The sequence below is a fragment of the Bombina bombina genome, chromosome 9 (genome assembly GCF_027579735.1).
Source record: "Bombina bombina isolate aBomBom1 chromosome 9, aBomBom1.pri, whole genome shotgun sequence".
Taxonomy (NCBI): Eukaryota; Metazoa; Chordata; class Amphibia; order Anura; family Bombinatoridae; genus Bombina; species Bombina bombina.
The window spans coordinates 115821439-115846439 of NC_069507.1; the positions used below are offsets into that span (position 1 = coordinate 115821439).

General features: G+C 38.5%; 1 protein-coding gene across 1 annotated transcript in view; it reads left to right on the forward strand.

The window, feature by feature from the left end:
• Nucleotides 1-25001, forward strand: part of HECTD2 (HECT domain E3 ubiquitin protein ligase 2) — a 375065-nt gene that overhangs the window by 191867 nt on the left and 158197 nt on the right. Inside the window, exon 4 of the mRNA XM_053692327.1 lies at nucleotides 6941-7043. Within this exon, the coding sequence (XP_053548302.1) occupies nucleotides 6941-7043 (103 nt within the window). The remainder of the gene's footprint in view (nucleotides 1-6940; nucleotides 7044-25001) is intronic.

A 25001-nucleotide genomic window follows, 5' to 3' on the forward strand; every position in this document is an offset into this window, starting at 1 on the left:
TCAGTCATAACAGTAGCCATATCCTGTAATGTGATTTGTAATGGCCGCCCAGATGTACTCGGCGCTACAATATCACGCACCTCCCGAGCGGGAGATGCAGGTACTGACACGTGAGGCGAGTTAGTCGGCATAACTCTCCCCTCGTTGTTTGGTGAAATATGTTCAATTTATACAGATTGACTTTTATTTAAAGTAGCATCAATACAGTTAGTACATAAATTTCTATTGGGCTCCACTTTGGCTTTAGCACATATAGCACAGATATCTTCCTCTGAATCAGACATGTTTAACACACTAGCAAATAAACTAGCAACTTGGAAATACTTTTCAAGTAATTTACTATAATATGAAAACGTACTATGCCTATAAGAAGCACAGAAAAAGTTATGACAGTTGAAAATTAATAAACTGAAAAGTTATAGCATCAAATCTTTGTAAAAAACACAATTTTAGCAAAGGATTGCTCCCATTAGCAAAGGATAACTAACCCTGATAGCAGAAAAAATAAATAAATACAGAAATAAACGTTTTTTTTTTTTTATCACAGTCAACTACAATCTCACAGCTCTGCTGTGAGTGATTACCTCCCTCAAAACAAGTTTTGAAGACCCCTGAGTTCTGTAGAGATGAACCGGATCATGCAGGGAAGACAATAAACTTCTGACTGAATTTTTTGATGCGTAGCAAAAGCACCAAAAAAGGTCCCTCCCCCTCACACATAACAGTGAGAGAGATCAGTAAACTGTCATAAATTAAATAAAACGACTGCCAAGTGGAAAAAAATAGTGCCCAAAAACATTTTTTCACCCAGTACCTCAGAAAATTAAACGATTTTACATGCCAGCAAAAAACGTTTAACATTAATAAATTGAGTGTTATTAAAAAGCCTGTTGCTAGTCCCTGCAAATTAGGCTAAAGTTTTATGCATACAGTATAATTCCAGTGAAGTGCCATTCCCCAGAATACTGAAGTGTAAAATATACATACATGACAGCCTGATACCAGTTGCTGCTACTGCATTTAAGGCTGAGTTTACATTATATCGGTATGGCAGAATTTTCTCATCAATTCCATTGTCAGAAAATAATAAGCTGCTACATACCTCTTTGCAGATTAATCTGCCCGCTGTCCCCTGATCTGAAGTTTACCTCTCCTCAGATGGCCGAGAAACAGCAATATGATCTTAACTACTCCGGCTAAAATCATAGAAAAACTCAGGTAGATTCTTCTTCAAATTCTACCAGAGAAGGAATAACACACTCCGGTGCTATTATAAAATAACAAACTTTTGATTGAAGGTATGAAACTAAGTATAATCACCACAGTCCTCTCACACATCCTATCTATTCGTTGGGTGCAAGAGAATGACTGGTAATGGCAGTTAGGGGAGGAGCTATATAGCAGCTCTGCTGGGTGAATCCTCTTGCACTTCCTGTTGGGGAGGAGTTAATATCCCATAAGTAATGGATGATCCGTGGACTGGATACACTTAACAAGAGAAAATCCCTTCTTCCTTCCTGAATGAATTATTGCAATAAAAAATAAAAATGACCCTAGAATAATAGTCCAAAAGTCTGGGTATTACACTTTCCTTTATTTTTATCTTCAGTATTTGTTTCTAAGGTTGTACCATTCTCTTTGATTATCTATTAATTGGATGAGCAACACAACTTTTTTTTTTTATAATTTTCATTTGAATAAATTTACATCTCCTTTAAGATAAAGTTGAACTGCTCTGAAACAGCAAAATGGAGGGTATTATTTTAGGGGGCGCTAAAACACTAAAAAAAAATAATAATAATAATAATAATAATAAATATATATATATAAAACCAAGCTCTGAAATACAAATGGTAATGGTAATTAATATATATAGTTTATGACAAAATGTTGGACTGGGAGGAGCTCAAATGTGTGTGTGGGTAAATGTGTATAAATATATATATATATATATATATAGACACACACACAATGGGGTCCATTTATCATTTCTTGTGAACTGCTGCTAGCAGGGAGTGTCAGCCCGATCGCACATGATCGGGCGGATTGCTATACGCCACCTCAGAGGCGTCGTATGAGTTTAGGAGCAGCGGTCTTAAGACCGCTGCTTCTTAACTCCTGTTTCTGGCGAGCCTGAAGGCTCGCGCAGAAACAAGAGGAACAGGGGCCATTCATCCCCTTGTTAAATAGACCCCACAGTGTTCTCCACAGAAAATTTGCCAGCCAGTTGGCATTATGAAGTAGCCGGGTGGGGGCAATGTAATATTTTTTAACATTATATCATTTTCAGCTATCCAAGCACAAATGAATTGCATAATGTGTGCTCATTTTAACTTAATATTGCCTAAAATGTTAGCTGGGTGTTAAGTAAAAATAATTAAAAATAATAATATATTTATATATATATATATATATATAATATATATATATATATATATATATATATATATATATATATATATATATATATATATATTATATGTATATATATATATATACACATATATACACACACATATATATATGTGCGTGTGTGTATATTAGTATGTGCATTTATGTGTATGTACTGTATGTGTAAATATGTGTGTGCACACATACATATGTATGTACAAATACCATACATATACCAGATCCCTTTAAAACACTTGTTAAAAATGTATTTTAATAATAATAATAATAATATTACTTTTAATATCTCTATATATGAGTGTAATTCTTTATTTCAAAATGTCTACAGTCTACCCAAATTTTTTAGCACTATTATATGTTGTGTTTGAGCTCAACACAAAACTCACTGCTTGTAATATGAGTGATCTTTAGCAATGGACACACTATCCATTGAAAATATAGGGTGTTCTAAAGAGAATATTGGCTGTGCTAAACGTTCCCTGGTAATTCTTTTAAACCATTAACGTGTAATACCAAATTTCAGGGCTCGACAAACCCAGGAGCCAGGTAGCCACTGGTTCCTAGAATTTTTCCCCTGGCTCCAAACTTTTTGTGTTATTTTCTATAGATCTATTTACAAATACCACTGTCTGGCTCCTAAAAATATGTCTGGCTCCAAAATATTCTTACTGGCTCCTAAATTTTAAACAGATTTATCCACCCCATTTTTTTACGCTATTCATAGCGCACCCCGCATTATCAATAGCGCCCACTGTCATTAGTAATTTGGTTTAAGGGAGAAGAACATTTGGCTTTTGTGAATTGAATTAGTTTCTCTAGACGACTAATTATGTGGCTCTGGTTGATATGTAGCCAGAAGGTCTTTCTTTACTTCATCCTATGTTTTGTTACTGGGAACCTGGTGAGAGCAGAAGATAAGAAAATAAATATAACCACATTATCTACTGAACAGAGAATGCAAAAAAAACAAAAAAAAACTAAACAGCCTCTGAGCAAAAGGAAGATGAAGTCTGGCTGTTGGTTTAAATCTCATGTGTTCCTTCAGTTGCCTTATTAACTAATCAAACAAGACAATTTGCTAGCAGCTAAAAAATAATTTGGTTAAATTAAAGGTCAGGTCAGAACATGGCAAATACAATATTAGAAAATATGGTCACCTGTTTTAGTCTTGTTAGACATCAGCATATATATTTGTTGCATAGAGAAGCTGATATAGGTCACCAGAACCAGAGTCAAAATAAAATATGTTGAATAAAAAGATTAGATTAAAAAAATCTCTCAAGTGAGTATAGTGATATACCATGCATCATTATAGTTCACATTTGCATGTTTTTCCAAAGACAATCTTAAAGGTGCAGTCAAGTCCAAAAAAACTTTCATGATTTAAATAGGGCATGTAATTTTAAACAACTTCCCAATTTACTTTTATCACCAATTTTGCTTTGTTCTCTTGGTATTCTTAGTTAAAAGCTAAACCTAGGAGGTTCATATGCTAATTTCTTAGACCTTGAAGACTGCCTCTCATCTGAATGCATTTTGACCACTAGAGGGCATTAGTTTGTGTGTTTCATATAGATAACATTGAGCGCATGCACGTGAAGTGACCTAGGAGTGAGCTCTGATTGGCTAAAATGCATGTCTGTCAAGGGGGCAGTCAGTTTAAGCTTTGATACAAGGTAATTACAGAGGTAAAACGTGTATTATTATAACTGTGTTGGTTATGCACAACTGGGGAATGGGTAATAAAGGGATTATCTTTCATTTTAAACAACAAACATTCTGGTGTTGACTGTCCCTTTAACTAACAATATTGTCACTGGAGCCTGAAATATGTTACTTGATCCACTTTACAAGCATCACCTAATACAAATATGGGTTAAACACAAAAGGTAAAGTCCTGTGCTGGAGCTAAAAGCCTTGCAGCTCACAAGCAGAATAAAGCTGGTTATTTGCAATGGGTTGTATAAATACCACTTCTGATTGGTTCACAGGCTGCTTGGGAGCTGCAAAGTTTTCAACTCCCAAGCAGGACTTTACCTTTGTGTTTAAACCCGTTGGGGAGTTTAAACACATAGGGCTAGATTATGAGTGGAGTGCTATCTTAATGTGCACCGTAAATGGGCAAATGTGTCTGTTTACTGGCACACGTTAAATAACCAGCCATGACAAGTGGCTTGTTATTGCTCCTGTGAGCTTGCGGTCACTTTGCGCTTAGCGCAATTAACCAGAGGTTAGAGCATTTTTATTTTTAAAAAATCTGTGCAAAGGGTATGTGGGGTGTTTGAGAAAAAAATGGCACCTAAAGTGCCTTTACATATAGGTGAATGGGGGATTGTGTTTTTACTTTAAATATATATGTATATGACTTTATACATATATATTTATGTGTGTATATGTTACTATGCACATATAAACACAAATATATATGTATATAAGCATATAGATATTTATTGTTGCCCAACTCTGCGTGATTTGCCCCCTGCGCTAGGTGGTTTGTCTTGTCTATCGACATGAGAACAAGGTTCCAATTGAAGCCTATGGAAGCTTTCAGGCAATGTGAACGCGAGTGCAATGTGAACATTTACGTGCACTGGTATTACTGAATGGAGTGCAAATATTGCGCTTGCGTAAATGCAATATGGCGCTCCACTTGTAATCTAGCCCATAGTTATTTATGTTGACTAATGCAAAAAATCTGTGATAATGTGTTGCTATGTCCCTTTTAAAGGGATATGAAACACATTTTTTTTTCTTTCATGATTCAGAAAGAGCATGCAATTTTAAGCAATTTCTAATTTACTTCTATTATGATTTTTTTCTTCGTTCTCTTGGTATCTTTATTTGAAAAGCAGGGGGTGTAAGCTTAGTAGCCAGCCCATCTTTAGTTCAGCACCTGGGTAGCGCTTGCTGATTGGTGGCTAAATGAGCCCTAAACTGCTGGGTACAATTACATGATTACTACTCACCATGCTATTTTTTTTATTGTGTGGCTGCAGCTTTCTTTAAAGCCATTTAATCCCTTTTTGTTGCTGATTGATCTAGCTCCCCATTTTCACACTGGGCACCGATGACTTGGAGCTTAGATATTCTTGCACTCTATGCATTTGCGGATGAGTGTTGCAAATTGTGAAATGTGCATTTCGGGTTAGCGTGCATGATACAAAGTGTGTGCTAACCTGAAGCACACAATACAACTGTGAAAAAGCTTCCAACATCACTGATCCATGTGTATGTGGAACCTATTATAAAAATGTAGAGCTTTACCAACTAGCACCTGTAAAGGGTTAAAATAAAAGAGCTGATGAGGGCTGCAGGCACAGAAGGAAAACATTTGCATGGTTAACCATGCTAATAAAGTTGTGTCCAGTTAAATGTCCCTTTAAAAGTTAAGTAAACAAATGCATTGGGCAGAGCATAACGTTTTAAACAACATTCCAATTTACTTATATAATCAATTTAGCTTAGTTATCTTGGTATCCTTTGTTAAAGACTAATCCAAGGTGAGCTCAGGAGCATGCACGTGTCTTTAGCCATATGGCAGCAGTGTTTGCAGCAATGTTTATAGCAATATTATACATAGTTGCAAACACTGCTGCCATAGTTACAAACAGTGCTACATACACTATATGGCAGCAGAGGTTGCAACTATGTATAACATAACTACATTGTTGCAAACACTGCTGCCTGATGACTCATGCATGCACTTTAGCTTACCTAGAATTGCTCTTTAATAAAGAATACCAAGAGAACTAAGCAAAATTAATAATAGAAGTAAATTGGAAAGAAATGACATGTTCTACCTGAATCATGACCATGTCATGGGCGCACAATAACATAGCCAGCTGGTTAATGCTACTGTGAGCTTGCTGTAGCAATTAGTGCTCCACAAATTTAATTTTTTTTTTAAATGTCCCCCAATTGCCCCCAAAATAAAGTATGTAGTGCATTTAATAAAATTAAAGAGATTATTAGCATCTTTAAAAAAAAAAAAAAAAAACATAACTGTATGAAGCAGTTTTTAGGGGTTAAAGTGTCAGGTATGGGGTGTAAAAAAAAAATCGGCACTGATACATTGCGGTCTATAGGGACTGTTTGCTCCCTGTAAATATATATGCTTAAATACATATATTTTTGCACTTTGCTGACATCGCTGCTCTACTTACCCCCTTCGCTGTGCTAGGTTAAACACAGCGTGAGAACAAGGCTCCCATTGGAGCCTATGGAAGTGTCCTCTATCGAGCACAAAGCTTCCATACAATGCGAACGTGAGCTTGTGTTCCCATTGCACTGGACTTATAATACCAGCGTACAATTGCGTGCGTGGAGCGCAAATATCACTCTCGCTTAATCGCAACTTTGAGCTCCACTTGTAATCTAGCCCTATATTGGTTCTGTAACAGGCACACCTGCTCCACTATTATTAATCCACTCAGTATTCATTCATGCAAATTTTAACAGCTGTAATCTGTAATGACAATACATATTTTACTTTTGGTGATGTTTTTTTAATATGATTGTTTTCTCTTTTTAGGATGGATTTGGAAAAAGCAAAATCAACTGGAGAATGGAAGAATGTGCATGATTTTTATTTAGTAACATTTGATTCCTTCTTGGAGTTAAATGCAGCATTCAAGGTAAAATATAAATATAAAATAATAATGAGAATAATACTAATAATGCTAGTATAACTGCTACTACTACTACTACTACTAATAATAATAATAATGTACGTTTTACAGGAAAATATGTACTATTTGCTTTGTGTCTTAAAGAAACCTTAAAGGGACATGAAACCCAAATATGTTCTTTCATGATTCAGATAGAGAATACAATTTTAAACAACGTTCTAATTTACTTCTATTATCTAATCTGTTTCATTCTCTTGGTATCATTTATTGAAGGAGCAGCAATGCACTACTGGTTTCTAACTGAACACATGGGTGAGCCAATGAAACTCGGTATTTATATGCAGCGACCAATCAGCATCTAGGACCCAGGTTCTCTGCATCCCCTGTTTAAAATTGTATTCTCTACCTGAATCATGCCGCTTTAACAAAATGACAGACATATAGAATATATGTTTTGCATGTAAAAAAAAAAGATTAAGCAAAAGCTGTTTAAATTAAAGGGACATTCAACCCACAATTTTTCTTTTATGATTCAGATAGAGAATACCATTTTTAACAACTTTCTAATTTACTTCTATTGTCTAATTTGCTTAAATCTTTTTATATTCTTTCCTGAAACGCATATCTAGATAGGCTCAGTAGCTTCTGATTGGTGGTTACATATAGATGCCTCATGTGATTGGCTCACCAATGTGCATTGCTATTTCTTTAACAAAGAATATCTAAAGATTGCAGCAAATTAGATAATAGAAGTAAATTAGAAAGTTGTTTAAAATTGTATTCTTTATCTGAATCATGAAATAATTTTTTGGGGTTTAATAGCCCTTTAAGGATTCAGACAAAGCAGCAGTTTTAAGACACTTTCCAATTTACTTCCAATATCAAATTTTTCTGGTGAACAAGATCCTACTGAGCATGTGCACAAGCTCACAGGGTAAACATATACTAGTCTGTGATTGGCTGATATCTGTCACATGATACAAGGGGCCGGAAAATAGGAGAAAAAATGAATTTGTTAGAAAAAAATCTACTGCTTATTTGAAATTCAGAGTAGGTGTCATTGTCTTTTTATAGTGCATTTGTTAATTATGCAATTTTACTGCATTGAGTGGAAGGAAATTCATATTGTATACCTAGGTATTTATTGTTCTCTAAGGGGGATATTTATCAAAGGTCTGGCGGACCTGATCCGACAGTGCTGATTAGGTCCGCCAGACCTCGCTGAATGTAGAGAGCAGTACGCTCTCCGTATTCAGCATTGCACCAGCAGCTCTTGTGAGCTGCTGGTGCAATGCTGCCCCCTGCAGATTTGCGGCCAATCGGCCGCCAGCAGGGGGGTGTCAATCAACCCGATCGTACTCAATCGGGTTGAATTGCAGCGATGTCTGTCCGCCTGCTCAGAGCAAGCGGACAGGTTATGGAGCAGCGGTGTCCGTTGCTTCATATCTGGTGTTTCTGGTGAGCCTGCAGGCTCGCCTAGGGTTGCCACCCGTCCCTTAAAATACAGAACACTTATAAGTTACACATGCTGCAGGGTGTGCAGGGAGGAATATAAATAGTGCTGTCCAGAAACACAATACATGTTCCTCCCTGCGCTCCCTGCAGCATGTGTAACTCATAAGTGTCCAAGAAAACATGGCTGAGGTGGCAACCCTAGGCTCGCCAGAAACACGGGGCATCAAGCTTCCTCCAGAGCTTGATAAATGGGCCCCTAAGTCTCTGCATGCCTTGCAAGGAAATGTATATTGGCTCTATTAGCTGTGAGTGACCAGTATCTACATGCCTTACAAGGAAAAGTATATTTATTCAACATAACAATAATCTTAAAAAAAAAAGTTAATACATTTCAAAATACTTTCTTTTAGCTGGAACAAGGTAACATTTGAAGTGCACCTCCCCTTTAAATGATAGTTTCATTACAAGTTATAGTTTTTAAATTGTAAGTATCCAAATGTGTGTCAGCAAAAACCAGACTAGGAAATCTTCTGAAATGTTAATACAGTTCAACCTGAATGAATAACTAATGGTCCATAACGATCAGATGACTTAGTGGGTGTAGCTGTGGACCAATGTAATGTTGTTACCAGTTTTTATTAGCTCAGCCACAATTATATTGCCTTACAGACTCTCAGCTGGGTAAACATTAAAATACCTGCAGAGCTGTGTTCTGTTATTGCTACACGACTGCTAAACTGAGCAGCAGTCTGGAATATTTTATCTAATTGACATAACTTAAAAGTATATGTTTTGTAGTCACAGCTGTCTCTGGAGATTTCTACCCCCCTCCAAACCAAGTTCCTGTGCTTTACTCGCCACCAGCTGTGGCTAAGCACCATGAAGGGGAAAGTATAAAGTATAAAGAATTTCACCTAGTACAGCTCCAAAAATTCATATATTTTAAAAATAATTCTTGAATGATTCTTTGTAGTATTTAAAGGGACAGTAAACAGACTGGTATTTTTAGGTAAAATGTTTGCCCCTTTGATTAATTTTGAGAAATGAAATGTCTTATTCTCAGAAGATGAAATGTACCCTGCTGACTTATCAAGGCTAACCCTGCTACATATATATATATATATATATATATATATATATATATATATATTCAAAATTGGCTTTATCAGATGACAACTACAAAACAATACATTGTATAACTTTATGATAGTGGCTGGTCTTGTCTGTAGATTAAAGCTAAGATTGGCATTTTCAAATAAGGCAGATGGTTGGATGATATGTTATTCTATAACAACATAACAGAAATGTCTTGTAATTACAAACTGTTTACTGTCCCTTTCATTTGAAACTATTCCGTAAGTGCTGGACATTTGCCGCCTGGTCTTTTTCTAATGTATCTGTGAAGTAGAGTTTGTAAGGCTTCTTGTTGCTGTAGGTAAACAGTCAGTGTTACTGTGCAGAGTTTTTAATAGTAACATAGTTACATACATTTAGATGGCAAATGAAAACCAGAAGGCACATTTAGTCTAACCCTGAAATGTAAGCTTACTTAAAGGGACAGTATACACCAATTTTAATATAACTGCATGTAATAGACATAAAGAATAATATGCTCAGATACTGATATAAAAATCCAGTATAAAACCGTTTAAAAACTTACTTAGAAGCTGTCAGTTTGGCTCTGTTAAAAAGGTAGCTGGAACACTCACTGCAAGTGGGAAATAACAGACACTCTCCCTCTCCCCCTTTCTTTGCATATGAAAAGAACCTTTACACAAACAGGAGCAAGCTGGGGTAGGTATACGTCGGTACTCTCCTAAAACTTTGGGGTTTGGTTAGGAGTCTGAAAATCAGAGCAATGTTATTTAAAAATAAGCAAAACTACACATTTAAAAAAAAAAGCACAACAGTATGGGCTATATAAATGGATCATCTACATAACATTTATGCAAAGAAAAAACTAGTGTATAATGTCCCTTTAAAGGGATTTGAAACCCAATAAAATATTTTGTGATTCAGACAGAGCATAACATTTTAAAACATTTTCAATTTTCTTCTATTATCAAATTTGCTTAGTTCCCAGGATATTCTCTTTTGAAGAGATACCTAGGTAAATGTCTGGAGCGCTACATATCAGGAAATAGTGCTGCAATCTAGTGCTCTTGCAAATCATTCTTGCAAAAACTGCTGCCATATAGTGCACTAGAGATGCGCACGCTCAGCTTATGTCCCTGCTTTTTAACAAAAGCAGCAAATTTGATAATAGAACAAAATTAGAAAGTTGTTTAAAATTGCTTGCTCTATCTGAATCATTAAATACAAATTTTGGGTTTCGTGTCCCTTTCATTCTCTTGTATATTTAATAATTTATTCACCAGCATTCTTGAAGTCCCATACAAATTTTTTCTTCAATCTCTCTTGGAAATCTTCATATAGTCATCAGTAAGATCTCCTGCACACATTGGCAACCATGCAAGATCTTGCCAGTGACTGAAATAAACAATCTCCTTATGTGAAATGACACTTAAAGGGACGTGAAACCCTACATTTTTCTTTCATGCTTCAGATAGATCATACAATTCTAATTTACTTCTTTTATGTAATTTGCTTTTTGTTCTCTTGCTATTCTTTGCTGAAAAGTATATCTAGATAGGCTCAAGAATTGGGAGCTAGCTGCTGATTGGTGGCTGCACATATATACCTCTGTTTATTCGCTTAGCAATATATTCAGCTAACTCCCAGTAGTGCATTGCTGCACCTTCAATAAAGGATACCAAGTAAAATGAAGCAAAATTGATAATAGAAGTAAATTGGAAAGATTTTTGAAATTATATGCTTTATCTGAATCATGATAGAAAAAAAAATTTGGTTTCATGTCCCGTTAAAGGGACAGTAAACACCTTATAATGTCATTACATTCCTGGTGTCTACATATCAGACAAGTCTAAACTTTAAAAATAAGCTACATACTGTGGAGCGCTGTGCGATTTCCCCCCCCCCCCCTCAAAAAAAAAACCTCATACAATGCAGATGCTTAATTAAACATAGCTTTTGACTGTCAGGGTAATGTGTCTCCCACTGCTCATTGGCTCACCAGCTGTTTCCTACTCAGGACTAGCGGTTCTTTGTTGCTCCTGAGTGGGACATTATCTATGTGTTTAATTCCTTAGCTGCTGAATTGAATTAGAGGATATTGTTTTTTTTTAGTACATTGTCCCTTTAAAGCTTTGGCACATAGATGATGTACAGAAGATGTATGACACTGCACCTTAAACAAAACTGTTCAGCAGATAATCACAGGTACTAGGTTTGCTTATAGTCAAAAATATTGCTTATAATATTTTCTTTTTTCTGCATTGGCCTCTTTTTGTGAGAAATCTTTAAAAGCAAACAAGTAAAATGAATAAAGGATAAACTGAACATAAATAATGAATATGGGAAGTCACAGCCTCAGAGTGGTCTAATGCTATGATATGTCCAAAATACATCCATACTTTACATGCAACCAGCCCTTCTACTTTATTTAGTCCCATAGTACACCTATTACTTCACTACATAATGATAAAACCTTAGATCCTTTGTTCTTTCATACTATCTATAAATGAAATAAAAAAACATTTTGGGCCAGATTAGAAGTGGAGCGCCATTTAGCACTTTTGCCAGAGTGCTAATTGCGCTAGAAGTAAACTTTGCGCATGTCGGGTTGAGCTGGTATTATGAATTACAAGTAAAAAATTATCGCTCTCTCGCAAATCCAACACATGCAAAATTCCAAAAATATCGCCCGTGCCCAATAACCTATTCCCCCATAGACGTTAATGGAGCAAAAAAAAAAAACCTGTGTGTGTTATTTGTGTTCTGAAGAAGAGGAGTTTTAGGGAACAAAACTCCTCTTCTTCAGAACACAAATAACACACACAAACCGTGCTTAAATAGAGTGAAACACAAACAGGTACCTCCTTCTTCCTGTCAAAAAAGGCGCCAAACTGACATCATTTCCGGTTTAGGTTAATGTGACCCTGGAAGTTTACAACATCCACTTCCAGGTTATAATAATCTTTATACGTACAACAATTGTGAACAAAAAGGGGATCACTAGTGTCTCCAGTGAGCCCGTGTGTGATGAGATTGGGAAGTGACGTCACCGGATGGGGGCAGGGCTGAGGTCCATTTGTCTATGTCGCAGTTACTAAGTGAGATCAGTGCTACCAGATGTATATTTCCAGGTTCTGCAATAAAATAGTGTTGTACCCTCTTTGCTGTGTCCTGCATCTCATGACATGGTGTAAGAAGTTCTTGCCTGCGCTTCTGTTTCCTGATTGATGACAATATCAAAGTTTACCCCACCTGAGCCTTTTGATTTTTCTCAGTCTGCAGCTTGGCCCACATGGCGTCAGCAGTTTCAGCGCTTCAGGATTGCTTCCAAGCTGGGCAAGGAGAGTGGTGAAGTACAAGATAATTCTCTTTTATACTCTATAGGGAAAGATGTGGAGCAGGTTTTCAATGCCTTTACTTTCCAAGAAGGAATTTGACTTTGAAATAGTTATGAATAAACTCAGTGCCCACTTTGTGCCCAAAAGAAATGTGATTCATGAGAGGGCTTGTTTTCACAAACGTTTGTGCGTAGCTTGTATGAACTAGCTGAATTCTGTGAGTTTGGTGTTGCTAAAGATTAGCAAATCAGAGACAGAATAGTCATAGGAATTGCAGGTGCTGAAGTCTCACTGAAGCTACAGTTAGAGTCTGATTTAACATTAAATGGGGCTATTAGGATGGCCTGCCAGAGTGAACTGGTGAAAAAGCAAAGTGCTGATCTGAGGTCTGAGAGTATTGTGGATGAAGTGCAGCAGTTCAGGAGAGCTGCTAGTGAAAGGCACAGTGTGAACGCTAGACCTAGGGCAACAGATAGGCCCAGAAGCGGATGGGCGCAGCATGCCCGATGCACACGGTGCAACCGTGCTCATGATCAGAGTGTCATATGCCCTGCTAAAGACAAAAGATGTAGAAAATGTAACAGAATGGGCCATTTTGAAGTGGTGTGTTAAACTGAATAGATTAAGGAGATGCAGGTGGATAGCGACCAGGAGGGTCAAGAAGTGTCCTTTGTAGGGTTTGTTGTTGAATGGCCGGGTTCAGAAGAAGTTTGGAGGGTTACTCTTACTGTAATGGGAGCCAAAGTTGCCTTTAAGATTGACACAGGAGCAGACATCACTGTAATGTCCCTTTCAGCATTCATAAAACTGCCTGGACAGCCCCAGCTGGCGAAAGTTACAACAAAAGTCCATAGTCCTGGTGGTCGCATTGATTGTGCGGGGAAATTTCTTGCCAGCTGCGAGTACAAGCAAAGGAAATTCACCATGTGGGTGCATGTGATTAGAGGTCAGTGTGTTAACAATTTATTGAGCAGAAAAGCAGCCTGTAGTTTGGGCCTAGTAGCCAGAGTGAATAAGATCTCAGAAGATATGTTTGGTGAATTGGGCCTACTGAATTGCAACCCAGTCCGTATATCACTTAAAGGTGACGCAGTCCCATACAGCATTACCACTCCCTGTAGAATTCCGTTCCCGCTCATGCCTCAACTGGAGAAGGAGCTTCTGCGTATGAAGAATATGGGGGTTATTGAAGAGGTTGTTGAAGCAACTAACTGGTGTGCCCCCATTGTGCCTGTTGCGAAGAAAAATGGGAAGGTACGCATCTGCGAAGACTTGAAAGGCTGAATAAGGCGGTGAAGAGAGAGAGATATGGGCTGCCGACACTTGAAGACATAGCTCCGAAATTGGCTGGGGCAAAGTTAGTCTCTACATTGGATGCTTCTAGCGGCTTCTGGCAGATACCTCTAGATCCAAAGTGCTGCAAACTGACTACCTTCATTACACCGGTAGGTCGGTTTTGCTTCTGCAGACTCCCCTTCGGGATATCCTCTGCTCCTGAAATCTTTCAAAGAGAAATGAGTTCTCTCCTAAGAGACCACATGGACACGGCAGTTTTCATCTTGGTGTATGGGTCTACATTGGAGAAACATGATCAGCGACTGAGCTGTGTGCTGCAGACTATTAGAGAGTCCAGGCTGAAGTTAAATAAAGAGAAATGCCATTTTAGGAAAGCTGAGTTATGTTACTTTGGGCATATCATCAATGGGGATGGCATCAAGCCAGACCCCGAGAAAATTTGTGCTGTTGAACAGATGAAAAGTCCTTCTGATGTACATGAGCTGAGACAAATATTGGACCTTGTAAACTATGTGGGCAGGTTCCTCCCAGATTTATCTACTATACTACACTCTATCACAGAGTTGCTAAAGAAAGTGTCAGGGTGCCAGGAATCAGACTGAGACAAGAAGTGCAAAAATAATCACACCTTTATTAATAGCAAAAAATAATAAAAAGTCCACAAGTAAAATAACAAGCCAAGAATCAAAACCAGAGCTGGTAGTCAGACGAGCTGAGTCAGGAGCCAAAGTGAATAGTCAGACGAGCCGGAATCAGGAACAAGCAGAACAGCAGAGTCAGGAACAAGCCAGGGATCAGGAACCAGGAGGGACGTCAGGCAGCCAGGTAATACACAGGAGCTCTCACAAACAGGTCTGAGACAACGCAAGGGCAAAGCATACTGAACACGATGCTGTGTGTACCGTTATTTTGGAAATGACCAATAAATTTATTTTACTTGCTGCTGCTCGAGTGTTTCTCATGCTTCTCCATGTTCATACTGAACAGAGGCCCTTTAAATAATAAGTGATGACATCACAATTCTGAGACTGCATCCTGTCTCACACGGATGATGTACACCAGTCTCGCCATAAAAGGAAGTGCAGGAAATGAGCAGCATCACACAGTATGCACCAGAGTCAGCAAGAGAGGTGAGTAAAATGGCTGCAAAGCAGGAAAAAACCCTGACAGAAAGATGTTGACTGGGTCTGGGGACCTTCACAGGAAGAATCTTTTATGCAGGTGAAGTCCCTGCTAGGGTCTGCCCCAGTGTTGGAGTTCTATGACCCTTCCAAAAAGACTGTGGTTAGTGCTGATGCGAGCAGTTTTGGGTTGGGGGCCGCCCTACTGCAGTTGAATGAGAACAAACTACAGCCTATCACCTATTATTCCCGTACACGGATGGCTGCCAAGTTGAAATACGCCCAAATTCAGAGAGTGTCTGGCTGCAGTTTGGGCCTGTGAGCGCTTTCAGCGTTACCTAGTAGGTTTAGAGAAATGTAGTCTGGAGACTGACCATAAACTGCTAGTCCCTCTAATCAACTCCTATGATATTGACAAAACACCCCTAAGATGCCAGAGACTTCTAATGAGGCTGCTCAGGTTCAACGTTCAGGCAGTGCATGTGCCGGGGAAACAACTGGTTGTGGCAGATACACTTTCCAGGCGCCATGTGTCAAAATGTGCCGGGAACCCTTGATTTCTACTCCGCTGCCTGCAGGCCCGTTGCAGAAAATAGCTGCTGATTTGTGCGAGCTGCAAGGGAAAGAGTACCTAGTCGTGATCGACTACCATTCCAAGTATTTGGAAATTGCACCTTTGAATGAAATCACAAGTCAAGCCGTCACTCGTCTCAAGAGCTTGTTCGCCCGGTGGGGCATACCAATGGAGTTGGTGAGTGATAACAGAATGCAGTTTGCTTCCACAGAATTCAGTTCTTTCAGCAGAGAATATGATTTTTTACATTCCACGTCAAGTCCACATAACCCGCAGGCCAATGGAATGGCTGAAAGGGCAGTTCAAACAACAAAGTTCATTTTGAAGCAATTTGAGCCGTATGTGGCCCTCTTGTCCTATAGGGCGACTCCCATTCAAGCCACGGGGTTTAGCCCAACACAGCTGCTGATAGGACGCCAGATTCGCACCACCTTACTCTCTGTGGGTGTCTTCCAGCCAACTAGCTCTATTCCTTGAGACAAAGTTTTTAAGAGGGATGAAAAGGTAAAAAGGGGCTATCGATTCTTCTACGACAGGACACATTCTGTGAGGCCCTTGCAGGAGCTGAATGCGGGGCAAAGTGTCAGAATTAAACTGGATGATGAGAAGAAATGGAAGACGCTTACTACGGTAATTGGACGCTCTCCAGAACCAAGGTCTTATGTAGTCCTTACTGATGGAGGGACAGTTACACGTCGAAATCGAAAACATATTCAGCCCGTACCTGAGAGTTTGGAACTGGATGCCTTAGTACCACCGCCGGTGGGATCCCCTGTTTTAAGAGGGGTGCCTTCCCCTCAGCAAGATCATAGCGGGGATATGTCTTTGCCTCCAGCAGACTCTCAATAACCTTCTTCTGTATCAGAGGACAGTTCATGTAGAGTTACATCAAGAGGAAGAGTGGTGAAACTTCCGGCCCGATATCGGGATTAACATTAGTTAGAGCAGTGACCGGAAGTATGGGCAGAATAATCCCATGGTCACTGTGGACTAGGGTAGTCTACCTCGATGTTCAAGTCAGGATGTAATTCATGTTGTTTATACAGATATTCTCTTTAACTTGTTATTTGTTATATACTATTCAAAACTGTTGTTGTATGCTTCTTGTATACCTTGCTATTTGTTGTATTCAAATGAAAAAAAAAAGTATGCCTTGTCCTTTGAAAAGGGGGAAGATGTGATGAGAGTAGGAAGTGACGTCACCGGATGGGTCCATTTGTCTATGTCGCAGTTACTAAGTGAGATCAATGCTACCAGATGTATATATTTCCAGGCTCTGCAATAAAATAGTGTTGTACCTTCTTTTCTGTGTCTTGCATCTCATGACACCGTGTATTAAAACAACTCACCATTAATAAACCTAGTTCTACATTGTATGTTAAAGCACAATTTACAATGTACCTTGTTCTATATATTTCTTATGTGACGCATAGTGTGTGCAGTGCTTCACCATACGTGTTTTCTTATACTTATGCTGGAAGTTGCGTGACTTCCGGTTGTACCGGAACTCTACCATCGTGACGTCACTTCCGTGACAAATATTTACAATATCACACGTGCAATGCGGTGTCAGTGTTTACATGACAAATAAGCCTAAACCATAGCTATGTGAGACGACAATTAGAACAGCCAGTTCTATATATATACCAACAAACATTACGTGGTCAACCATTTTAACATGTCAAAAAAAAATGGACACTACAACAATAAGTTAATGCTCAGAGGATCGGCAGCAGGGTTACATCTCTTAATCCACGTATATAATTTCTTTCATGTAATTAGCAAGAGTCCATGAGCTAGTGATGTATGGGATATACATTCCTACCAGGAGGGGCAAAGTTTCCCAAACCTCAAAATGCCTATAAATACACCCCTCACCACATCCACAATTCAGTTTTACAAACTTTGCCTCCTATGGAGGTGGTGAAGTAAGTTTGTGCTAGATTTCTACGTTGATATGGGCTTCGCAGCAGGCTGAAGCCCGGTTTTCCTCTCAGAGTGCAGTGAATGTCAGAGGGATGTGAAGAGAGTATTGCCTATTTGAATACCATGGTCTTCCTCTAGGGGATCTATTTCATAGTTTCTCTGTTATCAGTCGTAGAGATTTCGTCTCCTACCTCCCTTTTCAGATCGACGATATACTCTTATATACCATTACCTCTACTGATTCTCGTTTCAGTACTGGTTTGGCTATCTGCTTTATGTAGATGAGTGTCTTGGGGTAAGTAAATCTTATTTCTATTTATGACACTCAAAGCTATGGTTGGGCACTTTATATGTAAAGTTCTAAATATATGTTTTAAACTTATATTTGCCTTGATTCAGGATAATCAGTATTCCTTCTTTCAGACTGTCAGTTTAATTTTTTGGGAAAATGCATATGAATAAATATTTTTTCTTACCTTAAAAATTTCAAATTTACTTTTTTCCCTGTGGGCTGTTAGGGTCACGGGGGCAGAAAATGCTTCAATTTATTGCGTCATTTTTGGCGCGACCTTTTTTGGCGCAAAATTTCGTCATTTCCGGCGCCATAGTTGACGCCGGAAGTTCTCACGTGGTTGCATCATTTTTGACGCATGTGTGTTACAGACGTTTTTTGCGCCAAAAAATGTGGGCGTCGTTTTTGGTGCCAAAAAATGTGGGCGTCATACTTGGCACCAAAAAAAAATGGGCGTCATACTTGGCACCAGTTTATTAACATTATTTCAGTCTCAATTTTTTGTTGCTTCTGGTTGCTAGAGGCTTGTTTGTTTGGCATTTTTTCCCATTCCTGAAACTGTCATTTAAGGAATTTGATAATTTTGCTTTATATGTTGTTTTTTCTATTACATATTGCAAGATGTCACAACCTGACCCTGGATCAGAATCTACTTCTGGAAAGACGCTGCCTGATGTTGGTTCTACCAAAGCTAAGTGCATTTGTTGTAAACTTTTGGTAACTGTTCCTCCGGCTGTAGTTTGTGTTAGTTGTCATGATAAACTTTCTAACGCAGATAATGTCTCCATCAGTGTTCCCTCTAAGGCCAGTTTTGTGTGCGGCCCAGCAGTGAAACAGTTAATAAAACAGCCATACCTTGCAGACTGCATTGAGCAGTGATTGCTAATTACAGGTTGTGGTTACTTAATTAACTGTTTCACTGCTGGGCCGCACACAAAACTGGCCTTAGAAGGAACACTGGTCTCCATTAGTAATAATCCATTACCTGTTGTTTTTCCTTCAACATCTAATGTTCAGGATGTTCCTGTTAATGTAAGAGAATTTGTTTCTAATTCTATTAGGAAGGCTCTGTCTGTTATTCCTCCTTCCAGTAAACGTAAAAGGTCTTTTAAAACTTCTCATATTTCAGATGAAATTTTAAATGACCGCCATCATTCTGACTTATCTATTTCTGATGAGGATCTCTCTGGTTCAGAAGATTCTGCCTCAGATATTGACACTGATAAATCTTCATATTTATTTAAGATGGAGTTTATTCGTTCTTTACTTAAAGAAGTGTTGATTGCATTAGATATGGAGGAGTCTAGTCCTCTTGATATTAAAACTAATAAGCGTTTAAATTCAGTTTTTAAACCTCATGTAGTTATTCCAGAAGTTTTTACAGTTCCTGATGCTATTTCAGAAGTAATTTCTAGGGAATGGAATAGTCTGAGTACTTCATTTACTCCTTCACCAAGGTTTAAGAAATTGTACCCTTTGCCATCTGACGGATTAGAGTTTTGGGAAAAAATCCCCAAAGTTGATGGGGCTATCTCTACTCTACTACTTGCTAAACGTACTACTATTCCTACGGCAGATAGCACTTCATTTAAGGATCCTTTAGATAGGAAGCTTGAATCCTTTCTAAGGAAGGCTTATTTATGTTCAGGTAATCTTCTTAGGCCTGCTATTTCTTTGGCTGATGTTGCTGCAGCTTCCACTTTTTGGTTGGAGGCTTTAGCGCAACAAGTGTCAGACCATAATGCTTATAGCATTGTTAAACTTCTTCAACATGCTAATAACTTTGTTTGTGATGCCATTTTTTATATCATTAGAATTGATGTCAGGTATATGTCTTTAGCTATTTTAGCTAGAAGAGCTTTATGGCTTAAATCTTGGAATGCAGATATGACTTCTAAGTCAACATTGCTTTCTCTTTCTTTCCAAAGTAATAAATTATTTGTTTCACAGTTGGATTCAATAATTTCAACTGTTACTGGGGGGAAGGGAGCCTTTTTGCCTCAGGACAAAAAATCTAAAGGTAAATATAGGGCTGCTAATCATTTTCGTTCCGTTCGTCAGAATAAGGAACAAAAGCCTAACCCTTCCTCTAAAGGAACAGTTTCCGTTTGGAAACCTTCTCCAGTCTGGAATAAATCCAAGCCTTTTCGAAAGTCAAAACCATCTCCTAAATCCGCATGAAGGTGCGGCCCTCATTCCAGCACAGCTGGTAGGGGGCAGGTTACGATTTTTCAAAAATGTTTGATCAATTTGATTTACAGTCTTTGGATTCAGAACATTGTTTCACAAGGGTACAGAATAGGTTTCAAGGTAAGGCCGCCTGTGAGACGATTTTTTCTCTCACGCATCCCAGTAAACCCAGTAAAGGCTCAGGCGTTTCTGAAATGTGTTTCAGACCTAGAGTCAGCTGGGGTAATTATGCCAGTTCCAGTTCTGGAACAGGGTCTGGGGTTTTACTCAAATCTATTCATTGTACCAAAGAAGGAGAATTCCTTCAGAGCAGTTCTGGATCTAAAAATATTGAATCGTTATGTAAGGATACCAACATTCAAAATGGTGACTATAAGGACTATTCTGTCTTTTGTTCAGCAAGGGCATTATATGTCTACAATAGACCTACAGGATGCATATCTTCATATTCCAATTCATCCAGATCACTATCAGTTCCTGAGATTCTCTTTTCTAGACGAACATTACCAGTTTGTTGCTCTTCCGTTTGGCCTAGCAACAGCTCCAAGGATCTTTTCAAAGGTTCTCTGTGCCCTTCTCTCTGTAATCAGAGAACAGGGTATTTAGGTATTTCCTTATTTGGACGATATCTTGGTACTTGCTCAGTCTTTACATTCTGCAGAATCTCATACGAATCAACTTGTGTTGTTTCTTCAAAGACATGGTTGGAGAATCAATTTACCAAAGAGTTCCTTGAGTACTCAGACAAAGGTAACCTTTTTGGGTTTCTAAATAGATTCAGTGTCCATGACTTTGTCTCTAACAGAAAAGAGACGTCTCAGTCTCAATCGTTCCCTTCGGTAGCTTTGTACATGGAAATGCTAGGTCTCATGACTGCTGCATCGGACGCGATCCCTTTTGCTCGTTTTCACATGAGACCTCTTCAGCTTTGTATGCTGAACCAATGGTGCAGGGATTATACAAAGATATCACAATTAATATCCTTAAATCCCAATGTTCGTTCTTCTCTGACTTGGTCGTTGGATCACCATCGTTTAATTCAAGGGGCTTCTTTTGTTCGTCCAACCTGGACTGTGATCTCAACAGATGCGAGTCTTTCAGGTTGGGGAGCTGTATGGGGATCTCTGACAGCGCAGGGGGTTTGGGAATCTCAGGAGGCGAGATTACCAATCAACATTTTGGAACTCCGTGCGATTTTCAGAGCTCTTCAGTTCTGGCCTCTTCTGAAGAGAGAATCGTTTATTTGTTTTCAGACAGACAATGTCACAACCGTGGCATATGTCAATCATCAAGGAGGGACTCACAGTCCTCAGGCTATGAAAGAAGTATCTCGGATACTTGTATGGGCGGAATCCAGCTCTTGTCTAATCTCTGCGGTTCACATCCCAGGTATAGACTATTGGGAAGTGGATTATTTCAGTCGCCAGACGCTACATCCGGGTGAATGGTCTCCACCCAGAGGTATTTCTTCAGATTGTTCAAATCTGGGGACTTCCAGAAATAGATCTGATGGCCTCTCATCTAAACAAGAAACTTCCCAGGTATCTGTCCAGATCCAGGGATCCTCAGGCGGAAACAGTGGACGCGTTGTCGCTTCCTTGGAATTATCAACCTGCTTATATCTTTCCGCCTCTAGTTCTTCTTCCAAAAGTGATTTCCAAAATCCTAATGGAGCGTTCGTTTGTACTGCTGGTGGCTCCAGCATGGCCTCACAGGTTTTGGTATGTGGATCTTGTTCGGATGGCCGGTTGCCAAAATTGGACACTTCCGTTAAGGCCAGATCTTCTATCTCAAGACCCATTTTTCCATCAGGATCTCAAATCATTAAATTTGAAGGTATGGAGATTGAACGCTTGATTCTTAGTCATAGAGGTTTCTCTGACTCAGTGATCAATACTATGTTACAGGCTCGTAAATCTGTGTCTAGGAAGATTTATTACAGAGTCTGGAAGATTTACATTTCTTGGTGTTCTTCTCATAAATTCTTTTGGCATTCTTTTAGAATTCCTAGAATTTTACAGTTTCTTCAGGATGGTTTGGATAAGGGTTTGTCTGCAAGTTCCTTGAAAGGACAAATCTCTGCTCTTTCTGTTCTTTTTCACAGAAAGATTGCTAAACTTCCTGATATTCATTGTTTTGTACAGGCTTTGGTTCGTATCAAGCCTATCATTAAGCCAATCTCTCCTCCTTGGAGTCTTAATTTGGTTCTGAGGGCTTTACAGGCTCCTCCGTTTGAACCTATGCATTCTCTGGATATTAAATTGCTTTCTTGGAAAGTTTTGTTCCTTTTGGCCATCTCTTCTGCTAGAAGAGTTTCTGAGTTATCTGCTCTTTCTTGTGAATCTCCTTTTCTGATTTTTCATCAGGATAAGGCGGTGTTGCGGACTTCATTTAAATTTTTACCTAAAGTTGTGAATTCTAACAACATTAGTAGAGAAATTGTTGTCCCTTCATTGTGTCCTAATCCTAAGAATTCTCTGGAGAGATCTTTACATTCTTTGGATGTGGTTAGAGCTTTGAAATATTATGTTGAAGCTACTAAAGGTTTCAGAAAGACTTCAAGTCTATTTGTTATCTTTTCTGGTTCCAGGAAAGGTCAGAAGGCTTCTGCCATTTCTTTGGCATCTTGGTTAAAGTCTTTGATTCATCATGCTTATATAGAGTCGGGTAAGTCCCCGCCTCAAAGGATTACGGCTCATTCTACTAGATCAGTTTCTACTTCCTGGGCTTTTAGGAATGAAGCTTTTGTTGATCAGATTTGCAAAGCAGCAACTTGGTCTTCTTTGCATACTTTTACTAAATTCTACCATTTTGATGTTTTCTCTTCTTCTGAAGCAGTTTTTGGTAGAAAAGTACTTCAGGCAGCTGTTTCAGTTTGATTCTTCTGCTTATTATTTCATTTTTTTGATTTGGGTTGTGGATCTTTTTCAGCGGAATTGGCTGTCTTTATTTTATCCCTCCCTCTCTAGTGACTCTTGCGTGGAAGTTCCACATCTTGGGTATCTGCTATCCCATACGTCACTAGCTCATGGACTCTTGCTAATTACATGAAAGAAAACATAATTTATGTAAGAACTTACCTGATAAATTAATTTCTTTCATATTAGCAAGAGTCCATGAGGCCCACCCTTTTTTGTGGTGGTTATGATTTTTTTGTATAAAAGCACAATTATTCCAATTCCTTATTTTTGATGCTTTCGCTCCTTTCTTATCACCCCACTTCTTGGCTATTCATTAAACTGAATTGTGGGTGTGGTGAGGGGTGTATTTATAGGCATTTTGAGGTTTGGGAAACTTTGCCCCTCCTGGTAGGAATGTATATCCCATACGTCACTAGCTCATGGACTCTTGCTAATATGAAAGAAATTAATTTATCAGGTAAGTTCTTACATAAATTATGTTTCTTCTTACAAGAGGGGGTTTAGTGCATGTGTATATATATATATATATATATATATATATATATATATATATATATATATATATATATACATCATTCTTTGTTACAGATAGTAATCAATATGTCACATTAACACCCATCATTATAGCAATTTTATTAGCAATTGTGCATACCTTGTAATACCATTTCACTGTCATGTGTTAGAGTCACCTATAAGGGTGGGGAACTCAATACTGGTCTAGGGGGTACCGTGGCGATAGCGCAAATTATCTCTAATCCGCGTCATCGCCCATACCATAGACAATGGCTGGTGGTGTATCCCTCGTCCAAAGGCGAGAAGAACACCCCTAGTCAGTCCCCATCCAGTGCTCCATCCCAAGAGTGACACATTACAAGGATATATTATGTTAATGCACCAAAATCAGGCACAGAGTTCAGTCCCTTAGAATTTATGGTATCCAGTTGCCAATAAAATTGTTATAATGATGGGTGTTAATGTGACATATTGATTACTATCTGTAACAAAGAATGATGTATGTATGTATATATATATATATATATATATATATATATATATATATATATATATATATATATATAGACATGCACTAAACCCCCTCTTGTAAGAAGACTTATATACATGGATTAAGAGATGTTACCCTGCTGCCAATTTTAAGTGCACTCACTGTTACAAATAGACAACAGCCGGGGTGCTGCGTATAATGTATACATCAATTGCATTTATCTTGTTAGAAGAATAAAATGCTGCACTCTTCATGAACAAATTCAGTTTAATCTCATCAAATTAACATTTTCTATATACAAATGCCCCAAACGTTTCGGTACCGGACTGGTACCTTTCTCAATGGGTGTTTAACCTGTGTCCCAATGTTCTCTATTAAACCCACACACCTGTTGCCTTAATATACCCTACAGTGCTAAAACTTCCGGTGCTAAAGTGCTACAGCATGTATCCCACGTCACTGGTGATTAATCTCACCATTTGTAAAAAGAGCGCATGACTAATTAACATAATCCCGTCCCCAGTGAGGAGACAACCCTTACGTCACTGTCCATACATTCTATCGCGGTCAATACAAGCACTAGCACGGCAGCATCCTGGAACTTTCATTTACTTCTAAATTAAAAACAAAAACCACCTTTATAGTTAGATTCTACTCTCAATCTAACATATTATTAAGTTCTAATTTCAAAGCTAGATACACTTACCCTATGGCACTTTATGCAGGCGGGTCATACTGCTGCTAGCCTGAGAA